Here is a 21,337-nt window from a genome sequence, read left to right as displayed (position 1 = left end):
GGGGACTGAACCTGCAACCCACACATGTGCCCTGGAGACCCTTCACTTTGTGAGATGACACCCAACCAACCGAGCCATACTGGTCAGGACATGGCTTGCTTTTAACAAACAAAATATGGCAGAAATGACAGAACATCTCTTCCAAGACTAGGTTACAGAACACTGTGGTTCCATTTTGGGTGCTCCCTCTCCCGTTCTCTTTGAGGGAAGCCAGCTGCCATGTGTGAGTCACCCTGTGTACACACTGACGTGGCAAGAACAGAGGGAGGTCAACTGAGGCCCTCAGAACAACAGCCTGTAAGGAACTGAATCCTGCCAACAATCCCATGAGAGAGCTTAGAAGATCCTCCCTGAGCTGAGCCTTCAATTGAAGCCCCAACAGGACAACAATCTGATGAGACACCTTGAGCCACAGGCCACCAGCAAAGCCATGACTAGACTCCTGATATAATAAAAGTTTGTTTTTTCAAGATGATAAATTTGGAGTAAAATTTTACATAGCAATAGATAATATACATAAAGATGAGCCAGAAACATGTTTTCAAATATCTACAATCTCCAGAGCCCTCTTAAAAATGAAACATTATCCAATCACACATTGATGTTTCTCTCCTTCTCTTTCTCCCTTCTTTCCCCCTCTCTAAAAATAAATAAAATCATAAAAAACAAAGCGAAACAGCCTCAACAGTTATTGTTTGGTTCAAAGCCTGAAGAAATGGAGATGAGCTCTCAAATTCCAATTATTCAAATTATGTTATGGAAACTCTGAAGATGCTATATACCTTTATTCATCAGTTAAGTCGGATTCCTAATGTTTACCATTTCAAACACTAAAACGTATGCTTATATTTCCTGGAATATTAAAAATTATATAGCTTTGTAATTGTATCCAGTCAACTAAAAATTATTCATTAGTATTGTCTTTTCTCGGATCACTTCCTTTTGATTTCCATAGCACAACTTCCTTCTGCTACCATGAAGGTGCTAAGAAGTTGATTAGATTTGGGGTTATATGCTAAATAACATTTTTAAAACCAAGACAGTTTGTTCCCTGCCATATGACTCTTTATCAGGCCCTGTACAGAGCAAATCAGGGCCTTTTAGATGGTCAGAATTCAAGACTGCACGCCAGTTCCCCTTTAGAAAATAAAGTTAAGACTGCCTCCCACCCCTTTGGATAGTCCTTCAGGCACAAGGCAACTTCTGAGGCAGGGTTTCTATACCCCCATCCCCTTTTTTTAAACTTCCCTAGGGAAGGGAATAAGATAAGGAAACAAGTTTTTAATGCAGATTTTCAGCCTGGGGTCCAAATGCACAAGGTATCCATGAATAGAATTCAGTCTATGAACGTGGATGGAAAAAACATTATAATTTATTTTCATTATATTCTACTAAAATTTAGCACCTTCTAATTATGAATATGGGAAAAAAAATGCAACAATATTTTGCACAGCTGAGATTTCTGTGACCTATAGAAGTGAAAAAATCTACATATTACAGATATCGTAAGAATTATATTCATTATTACTTTAAATGTATAGACATTAGATACATCATCGGTATTCTTAACATTAATAAAGTTAATATATTACTATATCATACATTTGTTTTAAAAATATTTTGATAACTTCTATATTATGGTTCTTTTTACAATCCTTTACTATTTATTATATAAATTTAAAATCACTACTCTGTTTTATGAAATAGAGGCCCCACTAGACTGTAAAAGGGGCACATGGCACAAAAAAATATTTGAAAACCCTACAGTTTGAAGATGAGTGTTCCCCTGCAACAAAGACCTCTCTGGTCTGGCTTCACATAAAATATCTATTCTATAATTTTTTCAAGTTACTTGGTTGGTCCTCAGTGCCTAGGACCGTAGATCACAGTGATAATATACTGAGAGATTGGGCAGTTTCCTCCTCTATATTACTTATGAGGTCCTTTGCAGGATGCCACGGAAGCTTGAAGGCCCATTACTAACTTACAAATTATTCTGCCCACCCAGCCTCAGATATAATCTCTCTTAACATTCATAACCTGATCTTAGACATGGATCCACAATTACCTTTTCTCACTCCCTAGTTCAATCTATTTTTCCTTGAGATACTCCATTTGGCCATGACACCAGTAAGCCCAAACCCAGCATACTGTACCTAGCTTAGGCAGTCTAGAGATTTAGTACCAGGAACTGGTTAACTGCAATTGTGCTATTTTGATGGTCTGTTGATGCACTTAGCCTGCTAGATCCAGGGTAGGCTGTGCCACACAAAGCAACAACTCTGGTGTGTGATAAATCTTAAACCAAGTAGAAACCTACAAATAACTAGTTTTTCTTTTGAACTATAACCTATTAAGGTCTTGAAGGTAAGGACCAGGCAAAATTATAGTGTTCATGTTTTAAGTGTTAACGCCACAGAGGTAAGTGCTACTGACATTCCACATGAATTGTTTTTTAAATATAATGTAAATCCTACAATAATACACCAGAAAGCATTGTACCATTCACAGAGTATCATCATGTTCTTGCCCTCAAGACACCACACTAGGAAGGGAAAAAGTTAAATATAAAATAAAAACAGGTAAAAAAACACTACTAGCAGTGAATTCTACCAAACATGTCAGGAAGAAGTAATACTAACTCTGCATAAATTCTTCTAGAAAAGCGAAGAGAAACGAACAGTTCCCATCTCATACTAAATCGAAGACATAAGAAAACTAAAGACATATCCTTCATGAGCATAGATACAAAAAATGTTATCAAATTTTAGCAAATTGAGTCCGACAGTGTATAGAAAGGGTAATACTTTACCCAAGTTTTACTTGGTTAAAAACTCCAGGTGGAGCTTATCACAGGAAGAAAAGGTTGGTTTAACATTGGAAAGTCAATGAAATTCACCATATTAACAGACTACAAAATAAAAAAACATGATCACCTCAGATGCAGCAAAGAAATGCTGAGTCAAAGAAGTGAGACCAAATGAAGCGTATGCACCATATGATTTCAGTATGAAATTCTAGAAAATGTGGGCCAGGAGGGAAAGAAGGAAGAGAGAAAAGTAAAGGAGAGGGAGGGATTATAAAAGAACACAAGAAAACTTTCAGTAGTGATATTTTCATTACCTTGACTGCAGTGATCGTTTCATGGGTATATGCAACGTCAAAATTCATCAAATTGTATACTTTAGATATGTGTAGTTTTATCATGTATCAAACTGTACCTCAATGAAGCCATCAACACACATAAAAGTTACTCCTTAGACATGTCCTGGCAAAGATGGGGGTGAGGGAAGGATAATATATCAATTTGCTAATTTGTTAGGGAATTTTACTAAAGTAATGTACAATAGTTATAAATTTCACTCAAGATGATAATGCAAGTGTATATTGTGGACAGCAAAAATTAGAAGAAAAATCATTCCTAAGGCTCTAAGAACCTGGTAAAGACAGGAGGGGACAGTTTCTTTTGATAATGTGGGTCCAGGTTCTGTATATCTATAATTTCCCAGGAAGAAGACACCAGATTGTGGCAGTCAAAATATCATCAGTTCCCATAAAGTGATACTTTCAAACTTTTTAAACAGTCTTTTACCAAAAAAGAATCATTCTACATAATTCTAAACAACCCTCTCCCTCTTAACATTGGTATTTTTGGTTAACAAATATCAATCATTATTTTTAATGACTGCATACTGTTCTTCTACAGCAACGATTTTCACCCTTTTTCATCTCATGGCATATATAAACAAATTACTAAAATTCCGCAGCACACTAAATATATATATTCAAATTTTTGCTGATTTAACAAAAAAATATAGGTATAATTTTTATTCAGACTGGACAGCTACTCTGTTGGCTTCTGTCATTTTTTTTTTTAATTAACAATGCCACGGTGAACATCCATGTTAACGTGCATACAAATCCCAATATTATTTTAGAATACTAATGTGGAATTTTTTAAAGATACAGAGTACTTTCTTTTTTAACTTTAACTTTTTTAATTTTTTTTTTTAATTTTATTTACGTACTTTTAGAAAGAGGGAAAGACAGGGAGAGAAACAGCAATGTGTGAGATATACATCAATTTGTTGCCTTTCGCACGCCCCTAACCAGGGACCTGGCCGCCAACTCAGACATGTGCGCTAACTGGGAACTGAACCAGCAACCTTTTGGTTTGCAGGCCAACGCTCAGTCCACAGCCACACCAATCAGAGCTTGATATGAAATTTTTAAGTCAAAATCTTAAGAGGTCTGATATGCAAAGGGGTTGGGGAGAGTGGGAGGAGGGTGTTAGGGGGCTAAATGGTAATGGGGAAAAAAATACAACTGAAAAATTTTTTTTAATAAATAAAATTAAAAGGAAAAAAGTTCTGATACCTACTGATCTCCAGAAAAGTTTGATAAATTTATATTTCCACTAGCAATTATACAAATTGCTAGTATTCATTTTCTGAGTCTCTCCAACAATATAATCAATATTTTTAATACTCTCTCCCAATCTGATATAATTTTTCAATTTCATTCTTTTAGTTTGCTTTATTAGTGAAGTCAAATCTCTCATCATGTATAACAAATATTAAGTGTAATAAAATGCTATGGTATGGTAATGCCCCTGGAATAAACAGATCAACTGAACAGCAGAGTTAAGAAACAGACTAGCACAAACAGAATCTAACTAAATTACTATTGCTATACTGTTTTAGTACCTGGTAGGCTAGTTTTAGTGCATTATTTTTCATATTTTTATATTCACTTTTCTTTACTCTTTCAGATAAACGTATTCATTTTGCCAGGTTCCAAGAAAAAAACCTACTGTGATTTCAGCAGGAACTGCATCAGAATACAAATAAATATCAGGATAATGATACTATTATGTTTAATTTTGCTTCCCTGGCACATGGTATATCTCTCCTTTTAAGATTATCAGTTCTATTACCCCTAACACTGCTATTGTGAATGCAATTTCTAAAAATAATATTTTCTTCAAATTATTGCTTATATACAGGAATATTACTGATATATTTACCTTATATCCTCCTGCTTTATATAAACAATAATTCTAATAATTTCTCAGCTGATGACTTCAGGTTTTTTAGGTATACCAAGGATCACACAAGATTTTTATTTTTATAAATTATTTTTCGTTTCCAAAATAACTTGCACTTGCTCTCTATATTATTACAATGGACAGAATGTCTAATCAAGGTTTTGTTCCTGGTTTAGTAAGGCTACTTCTAATCAACCACCCTTCAGAAAAGGTTCGCTGTTTGAAATATCGTATTTCATTGAAGGTAAGATGTCAAAATTTGTAAGACACACAATCACTTTAAGTACCAAAAAGAAAACATTGACAAGTAAATTATAACACAAAATCCATCAGCTATAAAGACACAATGATTTCAAAAATACTAAAATGTGAAAGAATGTGCATATTAAAAGTAATAAAATACAATAAACAGTGGACATTCTATACACTAAAAAGTTTCTATTTTTGAGATATTGAATTTTTAAATGTTTAAGATATTAAGCAGACATGTGGTTAACAAAAATTTCAAATAATTGAGGTTTTGTTTGAATTTAATATCTTATAATTTCATTAGATCATTCATCTATTCAACAAATTTTTAGAATGGCCTACAAGGTACCAGATACTAAGGTTACAAATAGAGAGCAAAAAGAGATCTAGTTCCTGTTATAATGTAGCTTTTAACTATTGGGCCCTGATCATAAAATATGACCTATGCAATTTCCTTTTGAATTTTGAGGTTTTTGAGGCCTACTTACCATAATATCAATTTTGGTAAATGGTACATACAAGGAGTTCATACACATTTGTCTTTTGAAGTGTTTATGTTCCTGACGAGAATGTCGATGTTTTAGTAAACCAGGTACCATATAAATGGGAAACAATAAGTGATGAGAAATAAGAACTCAAGATAGGAGGGGAGAGATAAATTTGGAACAAAACGATCCAAATAAATTTACTAGAAGTATGAGGTGAGCCTCAAGATGACTTTTAAAGAATGGGCACATGAAGAACACAGTAAGAGGAATCAGAATACCTGATATCAAACTATACTACAAGTCCGCTGTAATCAAAACAGTCTGGTACTGGCATAAGCACAGACATATAGCTCAATGGAACAGAACAGAGCGCCCAGAAATAAACCCAGGTATATTTAGTTAACTAATATTTGACAAAGGGGGAAGGAACATAAAATGGAGTGAGAAGAGCCTCTTCAACAAATGGTGCTGGGAGAACTGGACAGGGACGTGCAAAAAAATGAAACTAGACCACCAACTTACACCATCCACCAGAATAAACTCAAGATAGATCAAAGACTTAAATGTAAGCCGTGACACCATAAAAGTCCTAGAGGAAAACACAGGCAGGAAAATTTCAGACATCTAACACAGCAATATTTTCAACGATATATCTCCTAAGGCAAGGGAAATGAAGGAAAGACTAAACAAATGGGACTACATCAAATTAAAGAGTTTCTGCTCAGCAAAAGAAAACATTAGCAAGATGAAAAGGGAACCAACCGTATGAGAAAACATATTTGCCAATGATACTGCGGACAAGGGTTTGATCTCCGAAATATATAAAGACCTCATACAACTCAACACCAAAAAGGCAGACAATCCAATTAAAAAATGGGCAAAGGACCTGAACAAACACTTCTGCAAAGAGGACACACAGAGGGTCCATAGGCATATGAAAGAATGCTCAACATCACTAGCCATCAGAGAGATGCAGATAAAAACCACAATGAGATACCACTTTTCACCAGTTACAATGGCCATCATCAACAAATCAACAAACAACTTGTGCTGGCGAGGATGTGGAGAGAAGGGAACCCTACTGCACTGTTGGTGGGAATGCAGACCTGTGCAGCCACTGTGGAAAACAGTATGGAATTACCTCAAAAAACTAAAAATGGAACTGTCTTTTGGGCCAGTGATTCCACTTCTAGATTTATACCCTAACAATCCTGAAACACCAATTCAAAAGAACCTATGCACCCCTATGTTCATAGCAGTGCTATTTACAATAGCTAAGTGCTGGAAACAACTTAAGTGCCCATCAGTAGGTGAGTGGATCAAAAAACTGGTACGTTTACACAATGCAGTACTATACAGAAGAAAGAAGGAACTCCTACCTTTTGCAACAACATGGATGGAACTGGAGAGTATTATGCTAAATGAAATAAGGCAGACAGTGAAAGACAAATACCACATGGTCTCACCTAATACAGGAAACCAATGAACAAAACAAACAAACGAGCAAAATAGAATGAGAGGCATGTAAACAAGGAGCAGAAGGGGAAGGGTCTAGTCAAGGAACTAATATAAATGACCCATGGACAAGGACAACAGTGTGGGGATTAGCTGTGGGGGCTGGGTGAGCAGGGTGGGGGGAGCAATATGGGGAAAAGTGGGACAACTGTAATAGAAACACAATAAATAAAAAATTGAAGAAGAAAAAAAAGACTGTGCACAAGGAATTCCGTGGAGAACAAACGAATGACTAGCAATAGTAGAAACTGAAGAATTTTAAGATTTTGTTTTAAATTAAGAATGAACTCTGGACATTCTTTGTAATTTCCTTGAGACCTTAAATTAAGATTAAAATTATTTTGCTGTTTCCTTAACGGAATGAACAGGATTAGGACTGGTGGAGAAGAGCCGCGAAAGGCAGACGATCGCAGGAGGGTCCCGGGAAAACAATGGAATGGAGCAGGACTAAGCCAAGCAGCAAGCGATGCTGAAATGGGAGACGAGGGTGGAGAGGGGGGCGGCAAGACGCTATCCCAAAGCTTCAAACACGTGGGACAAATTGTGCCTTATAACACTTGACTCTGGCCTTGGCAAGAGTCGGGGACCCTCTCCAGCACCTCGCCTCTGGCCGACTGCCGCAGGCCGGGCTCGCTCTCACCTGCGCCTGGACGTACAGAGAGACGCAGTCTTGCGACAACCGGTACTTGCGCAGCAGCCTCAGGCATTTCACCAAATGCTCCTCCCCGGCCGACAGCTCTTCGGTGTCGATGAGGTTCACCCCAAGATGGAATTCAATAACCGCCAGCCTCACTGCCTGCTGGGCGAGGGGCCCCTCAACCTCCACCACCTCCGCCGGCAGCCCCAGGACGTGGTCCCCCGCGCCCAAGCCCTCCTCGACCTGAGGCCGCTCATCCTCATCCTCAGGCGCGGGGCCCAGCAGCGCTTTGACTTCTTCCAGCAGAACTCGGGCGCCGTATTTGGACTTGTAAGGTTCCTTCTCGGGGTTTTTATGCAATTCTACCCGCGACAGGGCCAGCGCAGCCTGGAATTTCTCTCGAATCTCGGCCCACGCACCACTTGCCATAGTGAACTCCGCAGCTCAGCTTTCCTTGGTGTTTTCAATCGGGACTCCCGCCTTCCTTCTGCTTTGCGACACTTCACTTACGGCCCCAATGGGCCTGTGCGCTGCAGAACTGTAACCAATGAAGTCCGCCAAGGGAACCGCAGTTTGTTCGGCAGTGACCGATGGAAAGGCGTGGTGGTTACCTTAGCAACCGCTGTCATGGAAACGAAGCTGTCTAAGGAGGCCCCCACCTGCGGCCCCAAGCTGTACTTTGATGAATTCATCTCTTCTTCGACCCAGTGAAGTTCTATCTACAAAACTACTGGCTGACTTAATATAACATATGGAAATATTGTTTACAAACAAACCTACTCTTGTTAATTTACAGAAGCTGGAAGACATTATTCTTTTGATATTATTAGCCCATCACAATAAAAATGTAACAGGGATCCCATTATTATTAATAAACAGTGGAACGACGGTTCTCAAGCTTAATTCGTTCAGGAAGGCTGTTCCAGAAGCGCCTTGTTGGAAAGCGGAATCTCCTTTGTCACCTGAGAGACAGTGACTAACATATAGGTATCAGCAAGAAATGATTGTTGGGTGAAGTATTGTTTGACCTCCCAGACATTTTTTTCCATCAGCAACTTGGTCGAGAACCGAATTGTTTGGACTGTGGAATGAAAGGTATGAATGTAAAAAGCATCCCATGATAAGCAAATATTTTCACTTCGACCCTGACATATGGATTGTAGGGATGTACACAAATTCCCAAAGTAACACAAGAGTTAAATCCCAGAACTGTGACAAGCCACCACAAGTTCGATTTTTTCCATTACATACCTTCATAAATTAGCCAGGTCAAATACGGGTCGGGGTTGGGAGGGGGAGAAGGTTTTAACCATTAAGCTCTAGCTATGTAAAGTGTCTTGAGTTATACAAAAGAGCACTGATTTTGGAAGCGTAGATATGCTAATCAACAAGTTAACTTTTCTAAGCTTCAAATGTCTCATAGGAAAACATAAGTGATAATATATTACTTATCTCTACAGAATTATTCTAAGGAATAGAAGAAATTAAATGTCTTTCCTTTAAAAATGTTAGTGCTCTTCAGGATTCCATCCTAATTTTTGTCCCAGAGACCTGCAGTTCTAGGATTCCCATTACATGTGCTGCTCATTTCCAAAACTTGGTCTCCAGGTCATGGATGATTTCCAAGAAAGAAATGACAAGATCTGACTTATAGGATTATTCAGAAAACTGAAAGGGGACAGGGAAGAAGCAGGAAGACTGGTAAGGAAACTACTGTAATAAACATAATAGATGCTCAGTATATATATGTTCATGAATAGAAAAGTGATTGACACAGTAATGGCAGCTAATTATTTACTATGAGCTAGATAACATTCTATATATTAAAATCATCTAATCCTTAGAACAACTCTGTGAGATACTATTATTATTCCTTTTCTTTAGATTAGGAATTATGGTCCAGAGAGATAATTTACCAAAAATGACATACAACAAGTAGGCGGTTTTGCTTCAGAGCACACACTTTTAATCATTATGCCATATTGTCTCGCAGTAGGAGTTCAATAAATAAACCACCAAGACACATGCTGTTGACCTTTAAAGATCCAGCTGGAAGAACAGCCAGATGAAAATGAAAATATTTTTGAAAAATCTTTACCCAGACACACCTAATAAAGACATCAGCCTAGGAAACTTGAGATGGAAGAGCGCTAGCTGGGGAATGTATTTCTTCTCTTGGCCATCTTGTTATACCAGTATTTTGAGAGATGAGCATTTCCTGTGAGATCTTATAAAGCAGCCCCTGTGGAATTTCTCCAGTGAGTGGTGGAGAGTACAGGGACCTGAAACCTAGCTCATGGAAGATAACAATTAGAAGAGACAAAAGTATTGGGTTGGCCAAAAAGTTCATTTGTTTTTTTCCGTGCAATGGCTCTAGTAGTGCTTAGTTGCTTTAACTTGATTCAAAACAATTTTGTTAAATTGTATTGTGACAGCTGTCATATCAACATGCATTTTAAAAAATCATCAAAATTGGTGAATTTTTGTGCATCCATTTTAATATTGAAGATGGAAAAATATATGCAACATTTTTGGTGTATTATGCTTTATTATTTCAAGAAAGGTAAAAACACAACAAATGCAAAGAAAAGATTTATGTAGTGTATGGAGAAGGTGCTGTGACTGATGGAATGTGTCAAAAGTGGTTTGCAAAGTTTCTTGGTAGTACTGATATTGTGGCCAAATAATTCTTTGAGGTGGGGCTGTCTTGTGCATTGGAAGATGTTTAGCAGTATCCTTGGCCTCTATCCACTAGAAGCCAATAGCAGGAGACAGCCAACATACTCAAAATATCCGAGTCAATAAAGTTATTGGTGAAAATGAAAAACGTCTTTTGTTTTATGGAAAAAACTAAACAGACTTTTTGGCCAATCCAATTTAAGGCATGTTGTGAAGAAGGGGAGTTAACTTGTTTGGTCGGAGCACAGCTAATGTCTATCACTTATGTTCATTCAGTAAAAATAACACACTAATAAGAGTACTAATTTCTTTGTCTTTTACATCAGGGAGCCAAGTTAATGGAAAATTCATTAATAAGAGCAGGGTGACTCTCATCTGTAGTATATAAAATTAATCTGAAAGTGCCAGAAAGTGCAACTGGAAATTCTTTTGAACAAAGTAAGTGATATAGTTATTGGGAAGATAGGAAAATTATAATTATTTATAGATGATATGATTGTCTTCCTGTAAAATCAAAGTAAAACTGAACACAGAAAAAGTTTAAAAGTTTAGTAAGTAGGCCAGTCACAAATAAAGGTATAAAAATCAACAACCTTTTTTTACTGGAGGAAAGATACAATGGAGAAAAAGATCACTTCCATGATCTCAACAACAAAAATCTATCATAAACTTAAGCTATTTAATGAGCTACATAAAAATAATGAGAATGTAAGACATCAGTCTTATTTCTGAGATTATTGGTCCTAAACAAGCATTACCTATTATAAGGAAATATAGTTCCTTCAAAACCATTCTGGTTCTGGGACAGGATGAACCTGGGTATTGTCATACCAGAAATCAAAGAAACTATCAAAGACTAGAAGAGTCAGATCAAAAGGACTGAGAAAGCGCCAGCTTAAAAAGTGGCTTTTGCTGTTCAAAGAGGGGACAATTTGAGCATAAATAACTGCAATAAGTTAAAGTATATTATATATGTTAAAATCTACAAGTTTATAAATAATCAATAGTAACAATGAAAAACAAATGGCCTGGCTTCTTCAAAAACTAAATTGCAAAAAAAAAGAATCCCACTTCTGGAGGGGAATTTGCCAATACATACGGAATACTTGTAAAAGACTACATATGCACTTACCTTTTGACCAGGCCATCCCACTTCTAGGAATCTACTCTGAAGATACACCTCCAACAATATGAAATACATAGACACAAAATTTCTCACCAGAGTGTTGTTTGTAACTGCAAATTATAGGAAACTACATTGGCCAGCATGACTCAATTGGTTGGAGCGTCATCCATCCAGTAACTGAAAAGTCACCAGTTTGATTCCTGGTCAGGGCACATGCCCATGCTGCAGGTTCCATCTCCCATTTGGGGCACATGCAGGAGACAGCAGATGGGTGTTTCCCTCACATGGATGTTCCTCTCTCTCTTCCACCCCCTCTCTCTCAAATGAGAATAAAACAAACCTTTAAAAAATATACAGGAAGCCTATGTGCTCTTACATAAGAAAAAGAAAACGGTTGAATAAACTATGGTATACCCACACAAATGCAGTATGATGCAGAGGTAAAAAAAAAAAAAGTTCTCTATGAATAAATGTGGACTGGATTTCCAGGATATTCTGTTAAGGTAGGAAAAGCAAAATGAAAAAAAAAAAAAAAAAAGCAAAGCAATATCTATAGAATGACAGTCTTCATTTTAATACCCTGGTTTTGATAATTGTACTAGTTATATAAAATATGAACATTGGTGGACTAGGTGGAGAGTACACAAAACTCTACTATTTGTGTAACATTTCTGTAGCTCTAAAATTATTTCAAAATGAAAATTAAAAGATCTTTTTAAAACATGTAAGTAGTAAGAAGCTCTTGGAGAAGACTCCCAATTCTATGCAGTTCCAATGAAACATAATAAAAATGTTTTAAAGTTACCTTTAAAAAGAGACTTGTTTCATAAAGTACAGCACAGGGAATATAGTCAATAATATTGTAATAACTATGTGTGGTGCCAGGTGGGTACTAGACTTATCGGGGGATCACTTTGTAGATTGCATAAATGTATAAGCACTGTGCTGTACACTTGAAACTGTATATAAAATAATATTGAATGTCAATTGTAACTGAAAATATTTTAAGGTCTCCAATTAAAATATATAGTTAAGATCATATTTAAAAATCAGTGAGAGAAAGATGAATTATTCAATAAATGATGTGAAATTATTAGTCACTGGAGGAAGGGGGAAATAAAGCTAGATCCCTACTTGATCATTACACTAAATCTCAGATGAATTAAAAATTGAAATATAATCAAGATTTCTAAAAGAAAATGACTGAAAATTTTATAACCTTGGAGATGGGGAATACTTTTCTAAGCATAAGAGAGCCAGAAATGGTGAAAAATTGATAGTGTGAGAAATGCTCACAATAAAAACCGGGACACAGGACTTGAGCAGCAAAGCGAGGTGTTTATTCATGAGTCTGCAGAGTCGGGAGCACCCTCAGTCAGGAGAATGTGCGTGCCAAGTAGACAAAGAAAACTGGTTTTATAGTAATGTGATTAGCTCCTCTCCCTAACACGATTAGCTCCCCCTCTCCTCTGCTTCTCCCCCGTTTCTCCATTACTGGTTACTCCGGAGTTACAATTTAATGTGATTATCTAAATGCCCCTATTGTGATTTGTAAATATGCTACTACTGTCAACTACCTTCTCCCATTTTCCCTTTGTCTGGTGATGACTATCTTTCTACTGGTTTGGGAGTCACTATTTCCTTGTTTCTTACAATTCTCCCTGTCTTCTCTTGGGAAATTGACTACTCAAACCATTCTATTTATCCCTTCAAATCTAAGGAGGATGTCTCAACATTTTTCCTCATAGTTAGGATTTCCTTTGGCCACTAGGAGGAGATTATGAAAAGTTGTTGGCATTTGTTTAGTTAATGCAGTCTCAATTAGTCTCTGAACTAAACCTCTGACGCATGGAATAATACAGCAGCCTAAAGCGGTAAGGACACCCGCTACTACTATGAGGTAGGGGAGACAAGAGCTGACGTGATCATTCCTTTCCAATTGCCAAACCAGCTTCCAAACCATCCTATTATAGGATTGTTGATTCCTGAGTTTTCTGCTAGTTCATTTGCTAGGGTTTTCAGTCCCTGTAGCGCCTTAGTGATAGTTTCATCAGGAGCTGTATTATTGGGGATAAAAGTGCAACACTGTCCCCTGAGCATTACACATACACCTCCTTTTTCTGCTAGCATCATATCCAGTGTCATCCTATTCTCCCAAGTCATTCGACTGGTGGCATCTGACTACAGAGCTATTTCTTATATAACATCCCTGGTATAATTAATAAATCTCTTGCTGATTATAATAAATACAGTTTACCCAATTAACACTATTATTAATTGTTGACCACCAGAAGAGGACTGACTCAAACCCTGCCGTTATTTGATTCCTAGCCTTAAACTCATTTGGAACTGCTTTAGGAACCCCAGTGGCATCGATACAGATGTGAGGATCGAATAATCCACCAGGAGCCGTTGACCTCTTTTTCGTCACCATTTTATAGTCAAAATCCCTCCCATCTCCTTGGGGCCTTGGAAGAACCAAAACCATTTGTATAACTAAGATTCTAGCTACCAGCCATAGCTATACAAAGGTATCTTGAAGGCTGTCCTCTTCCCCCATCCTCCAACTACAGGCTCTGGGGAACTTGGGGGGAACTTACTCTGTAACAATTCCTCAAGACCCTTTATAATCTTATAGAGGACAATGGGCGAAGGTCTCATGCTCCTCTAGCTGCTTCAAGCTGGACATGGCCATCGTCCTACCTACCCTTGGATCTAGAAATCCTGGACAGCGGCATGCTCGGTTTCCAAGAGCTGGCATCCTTGTTGTATTCTGGGGGCAACAGATTTGGCAACAGGGTTAAAAGGCATCATTAAAACCATAACCACTAGATGACAAAAGGCAGGGGTTAATTTCTCAATGTCCTACATTAGGAAAAGAAATGGCTTCTTTGGGGGAAGGTGTGCAGGGCATGTCACACCTGTCCAAAACCCTTTTGCCCACTATACCTAGTTTGGGCTGAGGGAAATATTTTAGGATTTCCCCCCCTCTCAGACCTTTGGGCCCTTTTTGTCCAAGCCTTTAGGATAGAAAAGAGAGATCAGTTTTAAAGTGAAGCCCACAGACCACCCCATTCTTCACCAACCCAGCCACTTAGTTCAGACAAACTGTTCAGTCTCAGGAGGCGGCAATGCAGATGGGCTTCTTAAGTGAGGCCTGTATGTACAGACAATCACTCAGGTAATGAGATCATAGGCTTATGCCCTATGAAAACAGAAAGAACACACATGTTAATTCACACAACACAATTCACAAACCAGTCTCTAAATCTGCGAGACTGTCTTATTGGGAAGACATCCAGCTGCAAGGCATTTGACATTCTTCTTGCCTGTAAATTAAGCATCTTTGATAATGTCACAGACCTGGTTTAACTTTCAACTGAAAACAAACTTTTAATGAAAATAAATTTTATAAACACAGTTAGCTGTACTAGTTTATTGTCTACCACTGAGCATTGTGATTTTCCTCAAATCATGATTTTTCTCTTTAAGATTATCCTCCTTGTTGTTAAAAGGACTGCATTAAGTCCAGTTTTAATTTAGCCTGTTTATTTGCATAAACATAACAAGAGCAGCAATTGATCACATAAATCTTTTAAGTCTGCTTTGCTGGAACTCACACAAAGAACCTTCAGGTTGACCTTCAGTCTGCCCTCTGGGCACAGAAGCTGAGCCACACATCTGCCATCTGGTCTTGCCTGTAAAATGCATGCTTTTTACAAGTCCTTCAAGTTTTCCATTGTGCCTCAAGGTTCCTCTGAGCCATCTATCAGGGAAGCAACCTTTGTTCCCTAGAAAGATTGCCATGAAGCGCAAAACCAACCAGAATATCAGGCTTTTTCCTCCTTGGCTTTCATTAGCCTTGGAAGTCAACTCCCATTTCTCAGGGTTTTCTGGTAACAACCAGAGCCTAGGCATGACTCCTTCGGGCATGACATCCCAGTCAAAGCCTCAGCTGACAAAATTACCATTAGCAACTGGTCTTATTAGTTTTATGCAAAGGAACCTTATGTCACTTCTTACTTCTTTAGAATGCTAAATACTGGAGGGTTTAGGTAGGGAGAAAAATATAAAGGCCTGAAGGAAAATCCTTGTCCTTCAAAACTGCATTTCCATGCATTATACCTTCCATTACTAAAACCATACAATTTCTTTTCAAAACCTTTATAAATTTCTAACAGACCTTTTCATTTACATGCCTTACACTTTCCTGGTTCCCTTTCTTTTATGTGAAGTTTTAAATTTCCCTTGGAAACCTCAATTTTTTCTTTCAAAGTATAAACAGAGCAATAATTCAAAACGCAGATAGCTAGGCCCTCTCTCTCCAGTATGTCCACTGGCCTCCTAGAGAGACGTGCCCTTGGCAGAGACATGCTCACTTGCCCAGGCTGGAGCACCCAGCAGCCCTGAATGACCCTTCCTGGGTCCTGGGTGGCAAAAGGAATTTTTGCCAACTGGTTCACAGACAACCTTATCTAGGTCTCATTGGTCAAAAACAGATACAGAGAATTCCACAGCAGAACAGACCAAGGTACACTTTTATAAATCAGAACATAAGCAGCTGAGGTTTCCTTTTCCCAGGTTTAAAAAAAACTTCCATAACTTTCCTTTTTATCATTACAACTTTCCTCAGACCTTCTGCAACATTCACAAACTTTCTAAATACCCTTTACTTCTTTAGATTTAACCATAACATGCTTCCAATCCTTGTTCTTTTCCACATGGTGAAGGACTATACTCAAACTCAGTATCTGGCAGCTAAAAGTTCCTAGATTTGCAGAGATATCCTGCAGCTTTTTGAAGTTCCTGCTTCTCCTCTTCTCTTCTAACATACACTTCCTGAGCTTTCCTGGGAGTTTTTCAATTGTTCTATCTGGCCCATTCATCTACCTTCTGCAATTTCTTACAAATATCTGGCCAGTTTCTTTACAATGGTGACTTTTAAAGAGTCCCTGCCCTACAGCATTCTCTGTATTTAGACCAGAATACTTCCTCATCTGGTCCCTGAGCTTCTGTAGGAATGCTTTTGGAGCTGTATCTCGAATGCCTTGGAGACATTCTGTGCTTGGGGAATGGACTCCTTGATTCCCCTAATGATGAGGCTCCTAAGGTCTCTCATCTGAGCCCTATCCTCTGGCCTGTTATCCCATTCAGGGTCTATACTGGGAAACTTTTGTTAGGCCGGGACAATTACCTGACCCCGAGGATGTTCCCTTTCCCATATCCCCATAGCAGCCTGTCTGATCACTCCCCTCTCCTGTCCACTGAAAAGGATGTCTAGAACAGACATTAATTCTGTCCATGTGTATGTGCAGGGTCCAAGGAACTGGTCTAGCTGGTTAAAGGAGCACTGACACATCCAATTTGCCCTGGACCTATGGGGACCTCCCTGAGGGGAAACAACGGCTGCTCTGAGGGAATGGGGAAGTTCTTTAGGTCTTGTTTACATTGTTCTAATTCCTTTCTTAATCTAGAATAAGTTCCCACCTGCCACGTAGGTGTCATGGGGGCGGATACTGGTGGGGTATCTGCTAGGTGTTCCTGGCCTCTTCCGTCTGTACTGTCTGTCCCCGGTGCCTCTGCCCAGTAGGCTGCCAGCTGGCCAGGGCCATAGGTGGCGGGAGACAGGACAGAGGGTCCCAGGCTTTATCTTTTTTTTTTTTTTTTTTCGTTTACAGGGAAGAGACCTGTAGACCTGCTGGTAGGTTGTAACCGGTGGAGAGTATACTCCTTCTCTTCCTTAGAAGCTGATGCCTGATCACTCACATTTAAGACCAGGGCTTGAGAAACCCAACATTAATCAGATCCAAATTAGGGCCAGAAGACAGATTTCCCCTTAATGGGTTCCTTTGGCTAAAGGAGACTGTTGTATTAAATGTGGCGAGGGCGCGGAAGTAATTCCAGCAAGGAGAATGGGTCGGATGGAGGGCTGCCGCACGCTCTGGCAGGTCAGCGAAGAGCTGTGCAGAGACTTTTCCTTTTATTGAGTTTTGCAAGTATAGAAATCAACAGGGAGGGTGAAGAATGAGCTCACAGGTACATTCCAATAATGATTACAATATACAATTACTTACTTGGGATTAAAACAATGGGAGGTTAATATATAAACTATGAAGAATGATTTCTATCAAAAGCAAAAAAATAGGAATTCAATGATCTATTCTTTTAAGATTATGGGAACGGCCACACTGTTCCTTAAACTTTAACAGAAAGCACACAGGGTTAAACACCACCTGTTCTTGGCTTGGTTTGGTTTCCTTGGCAACATCAGGGAGGATGGAGTACTCTGCAAGATTCCTTTTAAGTCACAGAATGTCTTGAAACCCTTAGCCTGAGCAGTCAAAGACTGTTGGCGCCAGCGAGTCCAGCTTACTAGCTCAAGTCATAGAGCACCCAGACCGAGAGGCATGAGAGCATGCCTCAGTTTAGGAACCTTGATTTCCAGCATCAGGAGACAACAATATTTTACCATTGCCTGTTTTTCCTTACTTTTGGTCCGGGGATCCTCTCCCCAGTGCTCTAACATTATCCCTAATGAACTGTTGGGTGGAATGTCTATGGGGCCTTCCTTGGCCCCACCCCTTTTAACTTCCCTAGGCCTAGAATTTCTATTTCCCATCCTCAGCTGATTCCTGTGGCTGAATCCAGTTGTGTTCTCAACCTCCTTTACCAGAGACTTATTGAACACAGACCCCATGAGCTCAATCCCCCTATACTGGAGAATTTCTACCCATGCCCTGTATACTCAACCTCCCTTACTGGAAGTTTCTTACATACAGTCCTGTGTGCTCAAGCCTCTTACCAGACTTTACACACAGCCTGAGATGTTTCGTCCGTCTCCGGCCGTTTCCCTCACGGGAGAACAGAACCGTGGAGGGGCGCTCCATACTTGCTTCGTGTCTTGAGACACATCCCAGCCATACAATCAGCTTCCCGAGGATGCCCAACCACCAAGGCAGTACTTAAGTCCAACTTTCTTACCTTGGCCCATGCATGAGGTTGCCTGGTTGCCACAGTGTTTGCTCGTTTCCCCCTTGCATCGATCTACTGCTGTCCCAACAAGAAGTCTTGGGTCATTTCTGGACACTGTGATACGGGTGGGCCCTGGGTCAAGTGAGCCACCCAAAAGAGGGTAGAACACGTCTCCCCACCTTGGCTCAGAGCCCCTTCCCGCACACAGACGGAGGATCCCGGACGAGCTCCCAAATTGTGATAAATGCTCACAGTAAAAACCGGGACACGGGACTTGAGCAGCAAAGTGAGGCGTTTATTCAGGAGTCTGCAGAGTCGGGTGCACCCTCAGCCAGGAGAAAGTGCGCACCAAGTAGACAAAGAAAACTGGTTTTATAGTAATGTGATTAGCTCCCCTTCCCTAACGCGATTAGCTTTCCCCTCTCCTCTCCTTCTCCCCCCGGTTCTCCATTACTGGTTACTCCGGAGTTACAATCTAACGCGATTATGTAAATGCCCCTTTTGTGATTTGTAAATATGCTACTACTGTCAACTACCTTCTCCGATTTTCCCTTTGTCTGGTGATGACTTTCTACTGGTTTGGGAGTCACTATTTCCTTGATTCTTATAATAGCTACAACTGCATAAAAACTAACACTTTGTCAAAATATCCCACACAGGACATCTGGTTAACATGGTGACATAGGCAGACATGGCTCGCCTCTTTGCACAACCACATCAAAATTACAACTAAAATATAGAACAACCATCACTCAGAACCATCAGAAATCGAGTTGAATGGAAGTCTGACAACTATAGAATTAAAGAAGCCACATCCATCCAGACTGGTAGGATGGGCACAGTGCAGAATCGGCTGGTACCTCAACCACACGTTTGTGGTGGATAAAAATTAGGGAGTAAGGAGTCCCAGCCACACACCAGGCCCCTCAGCCCAGGGCTCCAGTGCCAGGAAGGTAAATCACAAATTCTGGCTGCAAAAACCAGCAAGGATTAACTTAGTGGAAGAAACTGCTAAAGCCACAATGAATTCCTCCTAAATCATCCTCACACACTCACCTACTCAGATTCACTCCCTTTGAGCACCAGCACTGGGGTAGCAGCTTGAAAGGCACCAGTGGCATAAAGGGAAGAACTGAAGTATCTGGCATCAAGGCAAGGAGAGGCTATTACTCTTTTCTAAACCCTCCCACCACAGAGCTGGCAAGCTAGTGCCATATCTGAGACTCCATCAACTGGGCTAACACTGTTTGACTTGCCTTGGACTTGACTTGCCCAGAGACTCTGCCCCACCCAACTTATGGGCCCACTCAAGGTGCTTTTCCATATGAATGGCTGGTCTTGGCTCATGCTTCACAACTTCCTAAATCCTATCAAACAAGCAACAGCTGGCCACAGTGAGCCCCAGGCCCAGCACTAGCAGCAGACAGCCTAGATTCACAGCTTGGCTTTGCCTGGGAATCTTCAAGCCCAGCACAAGTGGCAGCTACCTCAGATTGCTTTATAGCTCAGGCAGGGTGGTCTTGGGAAAAACACAGGTGGGAACTGACCTTGGGAAACCCCAGGGCCAGTGTACCCAGTGGACAGCTACAGACCACACTGGTACACCACCACCCTGCCCCTGCACAGTGATCCTCCACGGAGAGCAGAGGTTGGTGGTCAGTGGTCACAGCCAATCCTTGCAGCTGACTGGCCTGGGTAAATCCCTCCCATTGAACTGCCAACAGCAACCAAGGCTCAACTACAAGAGGAGGGTGTACTCAGCCCACACAAAGGGCGCACCTCGAGTATCCAGCTTGGATGATAGGAGGAGGCTGTGCCACTGGATCCTACAAACCATAACACTACCAAGACAGAATCAAAGCAGCTCTACCTAACATATAGAAACAAACACAGGGAGGCTGCCAAAATGAGGAGACAAAGAAGCATGGCCCAAATGAAAGAACAGATCAAAACTCCAGAAAAATAGCTAAATGAAATGGAGATAAGAAAGCAGGTGCAGAGTTCAAAACACTGGTTATAAGGATGCTCAAGGAACTTAATGAGGACCTCAGCAGCATAAAAAAGATCCAGTCAGAAATGAAGGATACATTACTTGAAATAAAGAACAATTGACAGGGAAACAACAGTAGAGGGGATGAAGCTGAGAATCAAATAAATGATTTGGAAATAAGGAAGCAAAGAACAACCAATCAGAATAACAAGAAGAAAAAAGAATCCAAAAAAATGAGGATAGTATAAACGGCCTAAGGGACAACTTCAAGAGGTCCAACATTGGCATATTAGGGGTACCAGAAGGAGAAGAGAAAGCAAGAAATTGGAAATCTATTTGGAAAAATAATGAAAAAAAATTCTCTAATTTGAAGGAAATAGACGTGCAAGTCCAGGAAATACAGAGAGTCCCAAACAAGTTGGATGCAAAGAGGCCCACCCCAAGACACATCATAATTAAAATGCCAAAGGTTGTCCTGACTGGTGTGGCTCAGTGGTTGAGCGCCAGTCTACAAACCAAAGGGTCACCGATTCAATTCCCATTTAGGGCACATGCCTGGGTTGTGGCTGGGGGCATTTGAGAGGCAACTGCACATTAATTTCTCTGTCTCCTTTTTCCCCTCCCTTCCCCTCTA

The 21,337-nt window shown here is 39.9% G+C and overlaps 1 protein-coding gene across 1 annotated transcript in view; it reads right to left on the bottom strand.

Annotated features, from left to right (window-relative positions):
- KIFBP (kinesin family binding protein) overlaps nt 1-8,411 on the bottom strand; it is a 29,033-nt gene extending 20,622 nt beyond the window's left edge. The window contains exon 1 of the mRNA XM_090279440.1: nt 7,940-8,411. Coding sequence (XP_090135566.1) covers nt 7,940-8,365 — 426 coding nt within the window. The 5' untranslated portion in view covers nt 8,366-8,411. The remainder of the gene's footprint in view (nt 1-7,939) is intronic.
- Between the last annotated feature and the right edge of the window lie 12,926 nt (nt 8,412-21,337).

This window comes from Furipterus horrens, unplaced genomic scaffold (assembly GCF_987537825.1).
Source record: "Furipterus horrens unplaced genomic scaffold, mFurHor1.1.pri manual_scaffold_5, whole genome shotgun sequence".
Taxonomy (NCBI): domain Eukaryota; kingdom Metazoa; phylum Chordata; class Mammalia; order Chiroptera; family Furipteridae; genus Furipterus; species Furipterus horrens.
This window is presented reverse-complemented; position numbering and strand designations above follow the sequence as displayed.